The sequence below is a fragment of the Geotrypetes seraphini genome, chromosome 5 (assembly GCF_902459505.1).
Source record: "Geotrypetes seraphini chromosome 5, aGeoSer1.1, whole genome shotgun sequence".
Taxonomy (NCBI): Eukaryota; Metazoa; Chordata; class Amphibia; order Gymnophiona; family Dermophiidae; genus Geotrypetes; species Geotrypetes seraphini.
The window spans coordinates 236,298,225-236,317,585 of NC_047088.1; the positions used below are offsets into that span (position 1 = coordinate 236,298,225).

Sequence of the window (19,361 nt, forward strand, 5' to 3'; positions counted from 1 at the left end):
ATTGCACACCGTATTTGAGGTGCAGTCGCACCTTGGAGAGATACAAAGGCAATAGAACACTCTCAGTTTCACTTTCCATTACTTTTCTATTAATTCATAGGATTCTATTTCTCTTCTTAGCCACCACTGCACAATGAGCAGAGGGTTTCAAAGTATCAACAATGACAACGAGATTCTTTTACTTTCTAATAAAATGTTTCTGCACTAAATGACAATAAAATGGTCCATGTATCTTTCTTATGCTTGAGTTGTAGTATTAATGGTATCCTCTTTGATCTATTGTCTTCAAATCAAAAATGGAACAATTAAATTTACTGGAAAACAAACTCTTAACTTCAGAAGGACTTGGTACAAAGTAAAGAACACCACAAAAGCAAGACTACAATAATTCTGAGCACCTTTAAGAGTGTTGGTATACTATGGAGGGCTGATAGACTGGTCTAGATGGACCAAAGGAAGGAAAATTAGATCTAATGTTTCCTTACTTAGTGTCCTCCACAGACTAGTCCAGTCCAGAATCTGTGGACGGGCAAGACCTTGAATTCTTTACCTGAATAACTTCAGCACCAAACACAGCTTCCACTCTTAATCTAATATAATAAAGAGCTAGCCGCGCATGCGCACTCCTATTTGTGTGTTCCGTGCGTGTAGGTCTGTGGCCGAAGGAGTGCGCATGCACGCTAATACGTCACCAGCCTATCGCCTCCACAAGCCGGACCGCAGCCAGACGACGATCTCCGTTCCTTCTTTGCCGCCCACCCCCTTCTCTTCCCGCGGGCATGAATGGCGATTTCAGCAGCGTGTGCATCAGTCTCCACACGCTGCTTCGGGCCCTTCTAGTGCCCTGATTTGCTCTGCCGCGTCTCTGATGATGTCATCAGGGACGTGCCAGAGTAAATCAGGGCAGTAGAAGGGCCCGAAGCAGCGTGTGGAGACTGATGCAAGCGCTGCTGGAATCACCACGTTTGTAGTCCGGACTGCGGGAAGGGAAAGGGGGGGGTAGAGGAAATGCTAATGCTGCTGCACAGGGAACTGGTGGGGGGCGAGGGAAATGGAGGGGGAGGGAATGCTGCTTTGGACAGACAGATAGAGAGAGGAAGGGAAACACAAAGAAAATAAGAAAGACACAGGGGCAGGTGCACAGGGAACTGGTGTATATACAAGTGATCTGGGTACTATTTTAAGTTTGATACTGCTAGATTTGAAATATACATGAAGAGACAACCATGTTGCCACTCTGCAAATGTTAACCTGAGCCACAACTCGCCAGTTCCATCCAAAAGTTTACTACACCTACGGTAAGACACACACTCAAGCTTTTAAGAGGTTGCTTCCCTTTTATCTCTTTTAGCTAAATAGAATATAGCAACCCATCATTGAAAATTTATTGGTGATTTTAAGCTACCTCAAAGTACCTTATGTACATCTAGCAAATGAAAGAAATATGGAGAAGAATTTTAAACCTTATCTATAAAAGGAAGGAAGAACAAGGACTTGATTTACACAGAATAAAGACCCCACTTTTGTACGTAAAGACATCTGCTTTCATGAACTGGAGGGAGAGATCTCTATGTCAAAAAGTTTGTAACTCAGAAATCCTTCAATGTTGCTCTTTTAAGGGGGTTAAAAGTGTAAGCCCAAGTGCCTTTAGCACCAAATTTAAACACCATACAAAATATGAGGTATGCACAAGAGGATACAAATTAACTGGACCGCTAAAAGCGTTATCGGATATTCAGAAGTTTAAAAAGATTCTTAAAACTACATTATTTTTAGAAGCATTTCAATAAAGTTGAAACATTGAATGCTGGTTTTAAGAGGAATTGTACTGTGAAGATCTATTTAAGATGTGATTATTCATCTGTAAACCAAGATGTTTGTAAAAGTCTTGTTATGTTCTGTGCATGTTATTATTGTAATGCTGCCTAGATATAGGCAGTTGATAATTTTTTTAAATAAATAAAATAGATGCATACAACACTTCAGAAAATGCATCATATATGGACATGTTGCCAAAGAGAACTTTTCCAGATGACCTCAAAGGTATGACAAGATTGCTACTTCTTGTAATACAACAATAAACTAAACAAAACTTAATGGTTATCTATTGATTAAATACAAAGAAGGGAACCATTCCTAGGAGTCAAAATAACACTGCATGTGATTTTTATTTTATTGTTAATTATTAATTAAACGGGAACAAGCCTCAGATTATGGAGTAATTTTCCCATTCTGGGATTTCTTTCAAGAGAAAAAAATTATTTTCTCTTACTCCTGTTTACATCACTGGCTTGAACCCATCCTCCCTACCATAACTAAAACCAATAATTTAATGTTAATTAATTTATTATTAGTTCCTAAAATTATTATATCGCCTTACTTAATCTCCTTACCAAATCTTTTATTATTATTTAATCTTTAATTAATTTTCATTCAATTAAATTAGTAGATCTATAAATCTTAAAAGTCTTTTCAATTCATTAGTATTAGTGTTTTTGCTCGGAACCGGCAGTGGCGTGCAGTTAGCCTAGAGAAGCGTTACTAGAAAGTCATATCCCTGACACAGTGGGGATGTAACTTTATCCCGCGAAATGCAGGCCGCGTCAGAAAATTGAAAGTATAAAGCAACGGCCTTGATTTTTAAAAGAGTACAAGCTAAGTACCCTAAATTATGAGATGTATTGAAGTATTCTACAGCACAAAAGCACTTTTATAAAGCACTTTGAAGCACCAGTGCACTTTAAAAATCTAGCACAATTTTTCTGTCGGTTTTGAGTGTTGAAATGAACTGTGTGGTCTTTTCATGATAAGTCCCAACCATGAAATACTAATGAATTGAAAAGGCTTTTAAGATTTATAGATCTACTAAATTAATTGATGAATGAAAATTGATTAAAGATTAAATATAAAAAAAAGATTAGGTAAGGAGATATAATAATTTTAGGAACTAATAATAAATTAACGGTTTTAGTTATGGTAGGGATGATGAGTTCAAGCTAGTGATGTAAACAGGAGTAAGAGAAAATAATTTCTTTCTCTTGAAAGAAATCCCAGAATGGGAAAATTACTCCATAATCTGAGGCTTGTTCCCATTTAATTATATTTAATTTTTTTATATTGTACACCGTTTAAACACTTATTTTGATAGACAGTATATCAAAAATAAAGAAACTTGAAAGAGTTAGTAAATGCTTCTCCACCCAAGCAAGAAGGTAAACTGCTTTTGTTGTACTACAGGAAGGCAGCATATCAAGTCCATGACCTTTTACTCTGGTCATGTTTTTGTGAAGACAGGAAGTTGCATCATATGGAGAGGCACGGTAGAGGAAAGGCCATGAACAGGCCTGTGTGGGATTGGTTGGCAGGAGGGAAAGATGACTTGCAGCAGGGAGAGAAGGCTACGCAGTGCTGGATGCAGGAAGCAAGCACCAGACACAGGAGGGGGCTGCTGGAGGTGTTGGGCACTAGACATAGGGGTGCTGGAGCCGTTGGACCTGTGAGAGAGGTGGCTGCAGATCAGAAACATACTGGACCCATGGGTAGGAGGAGGGAAGGCAAGGTAGAAGGAAAGGGCACAGGAGGGGAGGCTGAAAATGGAAGAGCACAAGAGGGGATGGTGCTGGAAAGAAGGGGGGATGGTGATGGACCCATGGTGGGGGGGTGCTATAACTGAAGGAAAGGAAGAAAGCTACAGGATCTGCAGGAGGGGAGCTGGAGTTGGACAAGAGAGAGAGAGAGAGATGTGCTGGATCCACTGGAGGTGGGGCTGGAACTGAAGGGAGATGGGTGCTGGAGCTGAAGGAAGGGAAGAAGGGAGAAAGGGAGAAGTGTGATAGAGCTGTGTGTGTAGGGGAAATGGAGCTAGAGAGAAGGGTGGGGGGCTGCTGGAGGGAAGGGATAGAGGTGTAGAACCTGGGGGGGAGGGAAAGTGATGCTGTAGTATGCAGATAAAGGAGGTGAGAGTGAAATATTGAACACATAGCATAGGGAGAGAGGGAAAGACACACAGGAAGGTATTCAGCAACAGAGGATAAATACTGTAATGGACATGGAGAGGAGAATAGAGCCCAAGGAAGATGCCACGGGAATGGTACATGGATACAGAGAGGCAATGTCAGACATGGGAGGGGGTATACGGACAGAGGAAAGGTGCTAGATATGGGAGATAATAGGAAATCAGAAGGGAGATGATGAACTTGGGGGATATAGAGACACAAGTTCAAGACCAGACGAAATCTTAAAAAACATCGTCCTAACTACCGAGGCAATGTGACTCTGAAACGTTAAAGCCGAGTCTAATACTACCCCTAAAATTTTAATATCCTATTGTATTGGGATCAACACCCCATTAAATTCAAAATGCAGAGGGGCATCTAAAAATCTGGCTGAAGAAAGCCACAATATTTTGGTTTTTGAAACATTCAGTCAGAGGCCATTATTCAACATCCATGCTACGATAGAATCAAATTAGGATGACAACAACCGAAAGCCTAGAAAACCATCAGCAGGCATCTTAAAAAGAAACTGTAAATCATCGGCATATATTTATTTAAAAATTTATATACCGCCCAATTACGTAAACAGTTTACCAATTGGTGCCAAAAACAGGTTAAATAGAATGGCTGACAAAAAGTCCCTTCAGAACCCCACAATTCACAAAGTAAAAATCTGAACAAATAGATCTAACAGTCACACAAAAAGTTATATTAGTAAGAAAGGAACTAAACCATTTATGTACATCAGAACATCCAAAATCACGCAAACACTCTAAAAGTAACATATGGTTTACTGTATCAATTGCAGCAGCAACGTCCAAGGCACTAAGAGAAAACGTTTCTCCTTGTCAAACCATTTCCAAATCTCATCACAAAGTGACACCAAAAGCAACTCAGTATTGCAGCCTTTACGAAATCCAAATCATCTAAACAACCCTGAGTAGTCACAAACTCTTCTAACTGTTGCAAAGCCACCTTCTCCCTCACTGGTCATAAACGTCAAATTAGAATAGAGCGAAAATGCTCCACTTTTGAAACATTCTAGAGATGAACCCTTGAGAAGGTACCAGTGCTAGACATGAGTAGAAATTTAGGAGGGGACCCCAAAGCCCACTATTAGGCCATGCCACCTTCAGCTTCCAGCAGGCTTAGAGCTCTCTCTGGCCAGGGGGCAGTTAGAACATAAGAATGTATTTACTGGATCAGATCAATAGTCCATCTAGCCCAGTATAATAATAATAATAGCTTTATTTATATCCCGTCACACCTTTCAGTTCAAGTGCAACAGAATCCCATCTTCATGGAGGCCAATCCAGGTCACAAGTACCTGCCCTAATTTCACTCCCCTAACACCATCCCTGGCATTTGTGATCTTTGTATTTTGCACAGTATAGGTGGAAATGAATCTTTCTTCAATGTTGTCTTTATAATTAAACTTTATTTATTTATTTATTTTAAGAAAGGCGTGATAGAAGTTTAGGAATCATCCCTGATTTCAGGTTGAATTGATAGTTATTTATATAAATTTGGGCCTGTACTGATCTTTTTAAATTTCTTTTCCTTAGTCTGTTTTAACTGTCTCTGATCTTTTCAAAGTTAAATGGACTTGTTTTGTTTTTGTTGTTTGTTTTTTTTTTGGGGGGGGGGGTTGTCATCTGGATTAATTGTTCTTTTGAATATTTCTTATATTTTGTTTGAAAGACATTCTTTTTTATTTTTACATCTTTTCAGTTATGCATTGAGTGTGTGTGAGATGCTTCTGCCAATTGGCTTGCGATTTGAATGTATACCTATGCAGGCTTTCCAGCTTCTGTCTTAATAAACATTATTATTTTCCCCATACCTCATTAGGGCAGGAGATTAAATCCTCCAGGAATTCAAACAAAGAAAAACCCCTTGTGAAGGTTCGTGTGGTTGATAAATTAAATTAAAATAACTAAATATACTTGCTTTATTCCCCATTTTCCTATAAAGTAAAAATAGGTAAAGGGAAAATAACCCTTTGATTTGAAAATTTTACATCTTTCCATGGATATGCTCAAAAATCCTAAATGCATTTAAGTTTTCATTCCCTTATATATTTTTTCATATTCTGCTGTATAAAACATACAATGAAAAACACATTTTAAGGAGTTTGTTTCACTAATCTATACAACATATTGTACACTTTCAATGTGAATGAAGAATTACAGAAATATTCAAAAAATAATTAAGAATGAGAAATTAGAACTCTGATTGCAAATGTCTCCACATCTTGGTTTCTATCTGATGTTGTTCCACAGATCTTGGAAGGTAGCAGGCCCAGCAGAGGAGCGGGCAAGCAGTAGAGAGCAAGGAAGAGATACAGTGCGGATGTGGAGGATGGCTGAGAGGGGGTGGAGAAGAGAGACCAGAGCAATGCCAGATGGCTGGGGGAGGGGAAGAAGAAAGAACAGAGGGATGCTAGATGGCTGAGGGAAGGAGACAGCAACCAATCTACTCTTATATGCTGCTAAATCCCATTACTTCAGTGCCAAGCGGCTTATAAAAAACAATAGAGAAAGAAGAATACATTAACATCAAAATAGATTCTGTCATGGAAAAATTATACAATTATTGTGTCAGATATTTCTCAAAGATTTGTTCTGGTCTTCAAGAAGTACCAGAACAAACTATGGGGTCCTTTTACTAAGGTGCGCTAGACATTTTAGCGCACCCTAAAAATTAGCGCATGCCAAACGCTAACACGTCCATTATATCCTATGGATGTGTCGACACGGGTTAGCATTTAGCACGCACTAAAACGGCTACCGCATCTTAGTAAAAGGACTACTATATGACTGGAATTTTATCTCAATTAGTAGGTCATTCCAAAATGACACTGATTGATAAGAAAAAAGTTGCCAATGTTCTCCAAACACTGATGATAGATTTTTAAATGATGGAAAGTTAAGAGAAAAACAGTATACAGCCCTATTTAAAGGGCCCCTGTTTCTGATGATTAGATCATTTAAATAAACTGATCCAAGGCCATATAAAATTTTAAATATGTGGCAAGCTAGCTTGAATTTTATTTGTGCATACACTGGTAGCCAATGGAGAGCTATCAATAAAGGAATCACATACATAAACTTAGATTGATTAAAAAATCATCCTTACTGAAGTGTTCTGCAGTAATTGTAATTTTTTATTGTTTTTTCTAGTTAAGTGCTGAGTTAGTCTAGCAAAACTTTCCTCATAAAATAAAGTTCATATTGCTCTCAGGTTATGCAGTGTAACAACCCCCCCCACACACACACTTAAGACCATAAGAATAGCCTTACTGGGTCAGACCAATTGTCAATCTAGCCCAGCCTGTCTTCATGGTGGCCAATCCAGGTCACTAGTACCTCGCAAAAAACCAAATAGTAGCAACATTCCATGTTACCAATCCAGGACTTTTCCTCCAGGAAATTGTCCAAACCTTTCTTAAACCAGCTACCTTAACTGCTCTTACCACAACCTCTGGCAATGTGTTCCAGGGCTTAACTATTCTCTAAGTAAAAAAATATTTCCTCCTATTGGTTCCTGCATAATTCTGAATCTGTGTATTGAATGTCAGTGAGGAGTCTAAGACAACACCTAGTATCTTAGTACATTTGTGGACTAGAATAATCTCATCAGACCCAATGCAATAATCTGGTATTACTTGTTCATTTTTTTTTGCACTAAAGAATATTTGTTTAAAGAGTATATAAATTTGAGTCTGTGAGAATTAGCCTAATCATTTAAATCAGAATTAAAATCAGAAATTTTGAAGGAAATCGAACTACTGTCTTTGCAATAAGAAAATAATGTATCTTGTTCTAAGGATCCCAAAAAAACATATAAAAATGTTGGAAAGCAAGGGGGACAATGGGGAACCCTGTGAAAACCCACAGGGAGGCTTCCAGGAGTGTGAAAGTTGGCAAGATTTCTTCACTATAAGATCATTCTGTTAGAAATTTTCTGAACCAGCCTAATATTGAACCATTTAATCCAAATGCTCTCAGTTAGTATAATAAAATACTGTATTGTGATTCATAATACCAAAGGCGACAGAGATGTGAAATAGTAATAAGATAGTTTGCTGGCCTTTAGTTGAGGACTCTAATTCTTAAGACCATAGCCAACAACAATGTTTCTGTATTGTGCGTATTTCTTAACTTAAACTGGGACTGATGTTAAATTTGAAATTAATCTAGAAAGATAGATAATTACTTACTCACAATAGCTTCAACCAATTTGGTGATAAAAGATATATTAGCTATAGGACTAAAATTGCTATGCTGATGGTCTGCCCTCACAGTTTTTGGGATAGGAGTTAAAATAATCTTTCCCGCAGTATAAGAAAAAAAGTCTTTTGCCAGTAACATGTTTCTCCCCCCCCCCAAAAAAAAAAAAAAAGTAATCCAAATGTAGATACTGTCAGAGCTGAGTTTAAAAAGCTGCATGAGCAGGGGTCGACAGGACATGAAGATTTAGAAAACCTTCCTAAAGAGATTTAAACTTCTCCATTGTTATAAGAAATTTGGTCCATATTTCTTCTATCAACTGGTAAACCAAGGATAGCAATGGCATAGACATTTATGTCAGGCACCTCTGTAAAACCAAGAGAAAGTGCAGAAAAAGCAAAATTACCCACCTGTAGCAGGTGTTCTCCGAGGACAGTAAGTATATATTCTCACATACTGGTGACATCATCCATGGAACTTGGCACAGACAGTCAAAAAGTGTACTGTCACTTTAAATTTTAAGGACCACTTGTACCACACAAGTGTTGATGCCTTCCCATCAGACGTCGGCTTGCAGGACCTGCAGTTCAGTAAGAAAGCTAAGAAGTCAACCACAGAAGGTGGGTGGTTTGTGAAAATATATATCTGCAGTCCCCGAAATGCACCTGCTAAAGGTGAATAACTTTGCTTTCTTTAAGGACAAGCAGCATATATTCTCATATATGGCACCCTCAAGCTGCCAGGATCATGCCTCTGGGGAGAGGGTTAGAATTATCAAACATGAGCCTGGCGAAACCCAAAGGGCTGGAGTAAAGTTGGCATTTAGGAAGAGAATAAATGTTGCAGAACTGCTTGCCCAAACCGATTATCCTGTCTGGAATGGTTCCCCAAACAGTAGTGGGAAGTGAAAGTATGGATTAAGGACCAAATGGCTACCTTACAGATGTCCTCAATAGGTGTAGAGCAATGATGGACTACTAAAGTTACCATAACTCAAACTTTATGAGCAATGTCACGACCATCAAGCACCGGTCCTGCTTAAGTATTTGTGAAGAAGATGTAATCCGCTAGCCAAGTGGAGATGCTTCTCTTGGTGACAAAAACTCCAAGCCTGTTAGGGTCGAACGACACAAAGTAGAGTTGTTGATCTTTGAGGCTTGGTTCGATCCAAGTAGTAAGCAAGTGCAAGTTTACAATCCAAAGTGCTGAGAGCTGTGTCACCCAGGTGAGAATGTGATTTTGGAAGACAGGTAGAACAATGGACCGGCTGAGATGAAATTCTGAGATATCCTTCAGGAGGAACTTTGGATTGTTTGGAGAACAAATTTTTCATGGTAGAATCTTGTTTTAAAAGTAAATTAAAATGCTTTTTATTCAAAGATGCTTTTAATCTTTCTTAATCATTAGTCATTTCTCATAATGGCTTTTTTTTAGACTCGTGCTTCTATTCCCAAACTGTATTGTTTTTCTCTTATATGTTTCTCTTGTCCTATAACAATTGTATTTCTTCCCCCTTACCTCTTGGATCATGTTAGTTGTGTCTTGAGTTAATATGTTTATGAATTATTTTATTTTAATTCTCCTTTTTAAAAATTTTATTAAAATAATTTCTTGTACATCGCTTAGGATTTGGATAGGAAATTGATCAAAGTTAATGAAATCTTGAAACTTGTATAAGGAGGATCAGATTCATGTGCCTGAAGTTCGCTGATCCAGCATGCAAATGTAAAGGCTATGAGGAAGACTATCTTCCAGGAAGATATATGAGTGAAGAAGTGGAGATATTCTCAAAAGGAGACTTCATCAATATGACGAGAACAACACTGAGTTCCCATGCAATGGCAGGAGACTTGCATGGAAGCTTGGTATGGTAAAGGCCTTTCATGAATCTGGAAACCAAAGGATGTACAGATTAATAGTTTCCTTTCCAATGGTGAACGAAAGGCACTGATAGCATGGAGATGAACACATAGTGAAGTAGTCTTGAGTCCAGATTTGGAATAATCCAAAACGGATGGCAGAAGACAAGTGATTGGATCTATGGAATGGAGATTAAACCAGACAGTGAAGCAAGTCCATCTGAAATGACAGCATTGCTGAGTAGAAGGTTTTCTGGAAGCTTCAATAATAGCTGACACTGGTGCAGATAGGGTGAAAGTGTCTACTTGCTCGGAGATAAGATATCATGCTGTGAGTGCTAACTAACGCAGATTGGGATGGAGGAGAGAAAACTCATTCTGTGTGAGTAGTCTTGGAAACAACTGTAATGTGATGGGTTCCTGAACACTGAGCTTTAGGAGGAGAAGGAATCATGGTTGACATGGCCAACAGGATGTGATGAGAATCATGGTGGCTCAATCTTGCCAAAGTCTGAGTAGAGCTTTTCCAACAAGAAGTATTGAAGGGAATTCATAAAGCAATCTGTTCCTCCAATCTAGGAAAAACGCATCCAAATCTAGATTATTGAGAATGTAAAGCCTGGAACAATAAAAGGGAAGATTGTGGCTGTGGAGGGAAGCAGAGATCTACTTAGGAGGTCCCCCAGTTTGAAAAGATCGGACGCAAAGTAGATGTATTGAGAGACCATACATGAAATTGAAGGAGTCTACTCAGTTTGTCTGTTACGATAATTCTGTTTCCCTGCTAGATAAACTGCTTTGAGCAGGATGTTGTGAGCAATTATCCAAGTTCATATCTGTATCACTTCCTGAGAGAGTGTGAAAGACTCTGTGCCTCCTTGTTTGTTCAAACAGAACATGGCAACTTGACTGTTGGTGCAAATGAGGACTTCTTGATTCTGTAAATGATCTTGAAAGATGCAAAGAGCATTTTGGACTGCATAAGAACATAAGAATTGCCAAGCAGTCCGCTCACGCAGCGGCCCTTAGGTCAAAGACCAGTGCCCTGAGACTAGCCTTACATGCATACGTTCAGGTAGTGACGACAGCCCACTCGAAAGCAAAAGTATTTCTTGTGGGCAGGTAAGATGGAAATTTGAGTGTACATTTGTTTGAGGTCTTGAGAGCAGAGCCAATCATTCTTCTCCAACAATGGTAAAAGAGAGACCATGTGAAACTTCTACTTTACTAAATATTTTTTGAGAGTGCAGATGTCCAGAATTGGATGGAGGCCTCTTTTTTTTTCAGTAGAACCCTCAGCCCCTCTCCTGCAAGGGAACTTGTTCTATTCCATTGAATTGGAGAAGGGCCGAGAACTCTTTGTGAAGGAAGGTCTTCTAGAGGGAGTTGAAAAGAGATTATCTTGGAGGATGGTTCTGAGGTTTTGAAGTAAGCATAGAGTATAACCCTGAGTCGCCATCCGGCAAACCTATTGGTCCAATGTTATGAGGGTCCAACAATTGTAGATGTGGTGGATTCTGCCCGCTACTGGAAGATCTGGTGGGAGAGATATTGGCAATGCTTTCTAGAAGGGAGTCAAAAGGACTACTATTGTTTGGTTTGCAGCTGGGACAGATTTTTGCTATCTCTGCTGTCTAGTACACCTCTGAGTGGAAGGACATGAATATGTAGAAGGCTGATTATGATGATGCCTGGAAGAATAGTAAGAAGAACATCTAGAATTATTAGAATACCTTCAAGATGATTAAGCTGTTTGTGAAGACAGTACTTTAGATAAAGTTGTCATGTAATCATTATGCCTTTTAATGTTCTCTGAAGCCTCCTCAATGTAATCCCCTAAAAGATCATTGTTTATACATGAAATATTGGAGAGACAATCTTGGGACTGAAGTATCCAAATTAGAGATTCAGAGCAGACTGCCTGCTCATTGCTATGGACATTACAGAAGCCCATGAAGTGACATCAAAAGTATCAAATGTGGATCTGACCATATATTTTCTAATCAACAAGTTTATAACCATATGTTGAAAAGGTTTATGTTGGTCTGACAAAACGTGTTGCACAAAATTTTGCAATTGTTTTATTAAAGACTTTAAATAGAAAGTCATGTAAAAGTTGTAATTAAGTATTCTATTAGCAAGCATTGTTGCCTGGAATACATGCCTGACAAACTTGTCCAGGGTTCTACCCTCTTTACCTGGTAGTATGCTGACATACATGTGAGAGTTATTTGCACGCTGCAGGACAGACAACTACTAAAGATTGGTGCTGAAGCTGAGGTTTGTCAACCCAGGGCAAGTGCGTATTCTATATAAAGAGTTCAACTTGCGAGGAGCTATTGGGACAGATAGAGGTGTTTCCCAGTTTTTAAAAAGGGCTTCCTTCATGAGCTTATGAAGCAGGACCTTGATGAAATCTTTAGACCTTTACCCATAGTCCAAAGTCTCCATGAGCTCTGCATGAGGCTCTTCTTCAGACTTTATATTTATAAGGCCTGCTTGCCCCATTTGTCTAACAAAAGTTGGTAAAGGACAGACTTTCAGGTGAGGCTAGGCATCGAGGAGGAGGTGGGGAAGGATCCCAACGGTATTCCAAAGAATCCATCTGCAGATAATTCTGGAAGATCATCAGAAGAGCATGGTGATGAATCAGAGTCAGATTCCTCAATGTAAGCTCTTCTGGAAAGCAATCATCAAGGGGAGTACCAAGACTGCAACAAGGAATGTCAAGAAGAAGTTGGTGTGCTACACTTCCAGGATGATGCATGCACTGAGTGCCATTTAGGTGTCAAGGTTCAACATTGGAGTGTCCAAGATCGATGCTTAGGGTGACTCCATGGTTGTTGCTCAGACTGGAGTGAGGCTGGTAGTGAAGGTGCAGGAATTTGCACAGGGTACAACTACAATACTCGAAGCTGCTCTTGCAGCGATGGTGTCGATTTTGACAAGGGTACAGTAAGCACTTGTTGGACTGGGTATTGAGGCATCAGGGACTTCAATGCCAAGGCATGCCCTCTGAGGAGCACCAGCTATAGGGATGGTGATTGGTCCTCAGTGCCAGCAGAACTGAGAAGGATGAAGTGAAATATCTGCCTTGAATTGTTGATGTAGTAGGCGCTGATGTCAATGCTGGAATAGAATGAGGTTCAGTGTCGGGGTCTCCAGCCATCGTCGATGTTTCTGAAGTTGTACCAAAAATTTATAAAATTGAAGCTTTCTGGCTCTAATTGACCTCTTCTGTATATGACAGCAGAGTAAGCTTGAAATATCTCGATGATCAGAACCTAGGCACTGTACACACCAGTGGTGCGGGTCAGTGCCTGAAATAGTCCTATAGCATCGAGTGCACAGATTTAAGCTGCTAGGCGCCTTTGACATCGATGAAAAACCATTGACGTGAAGTCAGCTCAACGGCCCAGGGAGGTCGAGTAGAACTCAGGCCAAAAATGAATCAACGCTCCTGTATGGAAAATGGCCTGAAAAGAGCCCAAACACCCAAAAACTAGAAAAACAAAAAAAATCTGACTAAATAAAAACTACTAAAAAGAAAACAATTATGACAAAACTGAAGAAAACCCCCAGAGGGAAGGCACAAAAATAGAAAAAGTTTGACGTGCTTTGCAGAAAACTAAGAACTGCAGGTCTCATGAGCTGATATCAGGTGGGAAGGAATGCATGCGGTACAGGCGGTTCTTAAAATTTAAAGTGATAGTACACTTTTTGACTGTTCATGCCAGGTTCCCTGGATGATATCACTCATATGCAAGAATATATACATACTTGTCCTTGGAGAATTGTATTAAACTTCGCTTCAAAAAACTTTGCTTATATCTCTGCATCTGGCTGTTCTATCCTCTCAGTTGATTCCTAAAAACAGATGAGCTTCCTAAATTTTAAAACGTTAATGATGGTTTAAATTCTCTTTGCCTATTAATTGTGAATAATATTCCTTTCATTTTTCATTCATTTCTCTTATGATGACTAATTTTTATTTTCCATACCTTTTTAACTCTACTATCTCCTGATTTCCGCCAGCGCCTCTCTAAACGGCGGCATTCCTGTTTTAAAGAAAGCAAGTAAGAGTCAAACCAAGAAGAGGTTTTAGGATTGTATAGTCTTTGATGTCAGTGGGGCCAAGTCATCCAAAGAACTAGAATTATTCCAGCTATCGAACAAAGATTGAGGTGAGCTTGGCGTTGTCTCTAATATCGATTGCACTAATTCTCAAAATGCTTACTGATCAATTTTTGATCAGATCAAAATTAAATTAGATTTCGTTTTCCAGTTTTCATTTTGAGGAAACACATTTAAAATTAGTTTTGACATAAAATGATCAGACCAAGGAATTTTTAACCAATGCCAGTGATCAATGGGCTTGGAACTAACTTTAAATATAATTAATAAAATCTAATGAATAGCCTTGGTCATAAGTGGGTTCCATAGGAAACAATTCTGCTTGTAATGATTCTAAGTAGTTCAAAACAATCTCCTGTGTTGGTCTCACAATGGTCCTCTAGGTGCAAATTAATATCACCCAAAATAACCAAATTTGAAAAATCAACAGATGTTTTAGCAAGGGCTTGGCACAATTCTGACTGAACAGTGTCTCAGCTTCCAGGGAGACCACAGATTAAGACAAACCCTACTGGTGCATCCAAGGGCTTATCCTGTTGCCTATCAACTCTGAGACACAGAAGTAATGCAGGATGGCCAGGGGGTGGGGGGAAGAGGGAAAGACAGGAATAGTGAAGAGGAAGAGAAAGAGAGAGAAAAGCAGGAACGATGCTGGATGGATGTGGAAGGAAAGAGAGAGATGTGGGAGCAATGCTAAATGGCTGAGAAGAGAGAGAGAGAGAGAGAGAGAGAGAGACAGGCGCGATGCTGGATGGCTGGGGGGGAGAGAGACAGGAGCGATGCTGGATGGCTGAGGGGAGAGAGATAGGAGCAATGCTGGATGGATGAGAGGAAAGACACAGGAGCAATGCTGGATGGCTGGGGAGACACAGGAGTAATGCTGGATGACTGGAGAGAGACTGAGAGGAGCGATGCTAGATCGCTGGGGGGAGAGACAGACGGGAGCAGTGCTGGGTGCAGAGAGAGAGAGCAGTGCTGGGGGCAGAGTGATGGGTGGCAATGCTGGATGACCGCGGGAGAGAGAGAGGAGCGATGCTGGATGGCTGGAAGTAGACAGACAGGAGCGATGGTGATAGTGGGAGGGAGAAGACTAGAAAGCCAATGAGGGAGGGGAATGAGAGATTGGGTGATGCTGGACACAGAATGATAGGTGGTACAAAAACAGATTGAGAGCCAAGTAGGGACAGAGAAAGTACCTGCATAGCATATGTAAACCACTTTGGTTGTACCACAGAAAGGAATTATATCAAAGTCCATAACACTTTATTCTAGAGCAGTGGTTCCCAACCTTGTGGACCAGGAACCTGCTAGATTTTCAAGATAGCCCTAATGAACATGTATGAGAGCGATTTGCATATAACAAAAGTGACAGGCATGCAAATCTGCCTCATGTATATTAATTATGGGTATCCTGAAAACCTATCTGGCTGGTGGTCTGCCAGGACAGGGTTGGGAACCACCACTCTAGCATGTCCATAAATTCTGCCACACTGTTTACCAAGAACTTCAAGTACACACTCATGAAAAGCTGGTAGGAACGTACACAGTAGAACATTCTGATATATCTTCATTCCAACAGAACCCAAGGCCCGAGCATCCCTCCCCAGATGCTCCAAGAAGTGAGAATTGGTGTTCTAAGCTCTTTTGAAAGCAGATTCAATGGTGGTGTGGCAGATGGAGCTTCTTGAATCTTTCGGATTCCATACAAAGAAAGTGTATGTGTGTGTGTGTGTGTGTATGGTGACTCAGTCTCATCTGAACAGCCCTGAGGGTGCTGTGAATTGGCACTCTCACAGCCTCCTTAGAAGACGGAGGGCCTCAAACTCAAGGATGCCCAATATTTCAGTTCTGGCCTCATCCAACTTAGATGGGAGGTCTTTGGACATCTCCCTTACAAAACTGATGGAAATACTACAGACTCTCTCTCTAAGAGATCTTCTGGCTCTTCCTCAGATGCCCAGGTATGGCCAACTCAGACAGGATAGTAGCCTTCTGTCTTAGTCTTCACTGGCCTCAAACAACTGGTGCGATGGATAGTCCCAGGGTGAGAACATCTAGGCACAGTGAAAGACCTGGACTTTGAGTAAGCTTCCTCCCCTCATAGGCTGGATACAAACCCATCTCAGCTGGTACCAGCCTCGACCCGTCCCCCCCTACCTCTTTAGTTATTGGTGTTGATGCACAGCCTATAGTGAAGGCAAAAGCCTTCACAATCATCTAGATCAACATCAGATCCAACACCAACACCCTCAATTCCATAGCATAGCTTCAAGCTAGAAGTTGCCCCAGTTTCTCCTGGACTATAGCCCAGATCCATACCTCAATGACAGGCACCAGCATAGGTGGGGGCTCAGTCAGTGTGCTCAAGTCCACAGAAGGTATCGGGACTGGTCTAAGGTTGATGAAGGCTGGCGGACCAGCCCTCACAACAAAAGCATTTCTCCTGTGCAGCACCATCAATTCCTCAGCACTCCTGGTATCGTGTTTTAAGGGGGACTGATATTGAGGCTTCTTGGTCTCTGCCTGACACACCTTATTTAAAATCAAGACTTTTTGAATTCTGATTCTTAATTAAGTTTTGAATAATTCTATAATTGTTCTTTCTTGCTAAAACAAACGCTTTCTTTAATGCATTCTGACATGCTTTTTTTTAACAGAATGCAAAAATAGCTTTATGAATACTTTTGTAAGGCAGCATGGTGTGTATATTTATCGATTCTGATCTTGTGATCTTTACAAGTGTACTTTTGATAACATTTAAACACACCGTGTACAATGAGACCTATAGCAGTGCACCAAGCTCAATGGGGCCCTTAGCTACAAGAATATATTTAAAAATAACCATGATAAAATGAGTATTAGAAGGAATATCTGTGTAAACTTAATCATGGATCACTAGAAACCGATTTCAAAATTTAATATATCTGAGCAACAAATACAAACCTCATCAAAACAATCTAAACAGTAACAAAATTTTATTTTATTTATGACTACAAATTATTTATTAAGGGACAGCAAAGTTGACCGCTCAAATGATATACCAGTAGATTTTTAAAAATGGAGTCCAGCCAAAATATTTTTTTTTGCTTAGGATTTCAATAATGTTAAAGTGAGCAATGACAATAGCATGTGTCTGCTGGATACAAAAGTTTAGTAAGCTTAATTAAAGGGGTGAGGGATCCAGTCAACACAGCCTCCAAAAGATTCCTGACAAGCCAGCATGTAGCAAGTCTTCGTTCAGCATATTAATTCTGACAGAAGAATCTCTCAAAATAGGAGCATTATCAACTTCCAGATACTGATATGCATACCTGTGACAGAATAGGATTAGCAGATTGCTGAGGAGGAGGTGATGGTTGCATTGCTCCTCCAGGCACTTGGGACCTAGCAGGTTGCTGAGTCACAGGTGGATTATATACAACTGGTGTGCCATCTGGATTTATGAATGGCTGACCTACAGAAAAACAATTATTATTTTAGGTTTGTGACAGTTATGACTAATTTCTACATATCACATACAAAATACGCTAAAAAAAAGCTAACATATGCTGATCATCTCTAGTTTTCAGCATCACTGGTAAAAAATTGTTTTTAAATATTTTTAATGCAACAATATAATCAATATAACAATGCATCACTTTGAGCCTGGTTCACTAAGGCTCTTATCCCACTCTGTCTCTATAGAAAAAAAAGATTAATCTGGTCCTCTATATCAGTGATTCCCAAGTCGGTCCAGGAGAATCCCTTTGCCAGTCAGGTTTTCAGGATATCCGTAATGAATACGTAAAAAAGATTTGCATACAATGAAGGCAGTGTATGCAAATCAATCTCATTACAAGGTAATACTCCAGAACAGACTTGGGAAACACTGCTCTATTATGATTGCATTTCATTGTTTTTCTAAAATCAAGATGATATATGAAAAAGGCTTGTTATTAGCAATAGATCTGTAATGTTTTCTTTACCTATAACAGTTAACATATTTTGTAAAATGTGTTAAGCTGCTAGTAGTTAAAGGGCTAGATGCACTAAAGTCAGTGATCGTTGCTAAACCTGTTTTCACAGCTTTGGCAACAATCGCTTTTACCGACTCGATGCACAAAACGGCCCACTGCGTCTTTTTCCCCTCGATTACCCATTTTCCGATCTGGCCATGCTAAAATCCCATGCAAAGTAGCCAAGCAATTGATGCATTAACATCACTTGGCCTGTATTTTTTCAATGGCACAGATATTTTGCGTGTCTTACACACACAAAATATCTGTCCCATAAAAAAGAAAAAAGACCCCCACCACCAATGATGGCCCTCCCCAGACAAACGCGGCACCAGGAATCCCACCCCCAAAAGAGAAAATTGGCAGGAGGGATGCCCACTCCATCCTGCCAACTGAGGGCCCCCCCCTCGAACTATCCCCTACCCTCTTTCTCCCTTGGGAAAAAAAAAAGGCAGGAATGCCCACTCTCTCCTGCCACCGGATGCTCCCCCTGAACCCCCCACTCCCCGAAACCGTCCCTCCCTGTACCTTTGTTAAATGTTGGGAGCTGGAGATAAGCATGGTCTTCAGCTCCTAGTTCCACCTGGGAGAGGAGCCTTAGGCATCTGAGCCAAATAGGGCTTTAGTCTCCTCCCTTTGTATCCCATATGATGCACAGGGCAGGGCCAAAGCTCTGAAGTCTGATTTGCGTTTGTGCCAATCAGTTCCTTAGGCTCCTCCCTGTGCATTACATGGTGCACTGGAGAGGGGAAGGCCCATCATTTTTGGCGTGCAGAACTCAGAGCTGAAGGGACCATGCTTCTCTCCAGTTCCTAACATTTAACAAAGGTACGAGGAGGGGGAGGGGGGTTTCGGGGGAGCATCCAGTGGCCGGGGGAGTGGGCATCTCTCCTGCCTTTTTTTTTTCAGAAGGAAGGGTGAAGGGTCAGTGGGAGGGGGAAGGGTCCAGGACTGGGTGAGGGCATGGCACAGGGAATTCAGCCAGGCAGGAGGTAGTTGGCATCCTTCCTGCCATTTTTGCTGTCATGGAGGGGTTGTTGGAGATAGCTATCAGCGCGGGGGGCTTTTTTTAATGGGGCACACTGTGCATGTGTAACACACACATCATCTTTGCCATTAAAAAAATAGAAGCCCTAACAACAGGAA

General features: G+C 40.4%; 1 protein-coding gene across 13 annotated transcripts in view; it reads right to left on the reverse strand.

Annotated features, from left to right (window-relative positions):
* Nucleotides 1-19,361, reverse strand: part of R3HDM1 (R3H domain containing 1) — a 288,043-nt gene that overhangs the window by 116,728 nt on the left and 151,954 nt on the right. For 12 of the 13 annotated variants that reach the window (XR_004539395.1, XR_004539394.1, XM_033943916.1 and 9 more), the window contains one exon: nt 17,532-17,674. Coding sequence is in view for 11 of the 13 variants with exons in the window: in XM_033943916.1 (XP_033799807.1) it covers nt 17,532-17,674 (143 nt within the window). In the remaining 2 variants the exon portion in view is untranslated. Of the gene's footprint in view, nt 1-14,087; nt 14,145-17,531; nt 17,675-19,361 lie in introns of all 13 variants that reach the window. The other variant, XM_033943920.1, reaches the window with a different exon arrangement.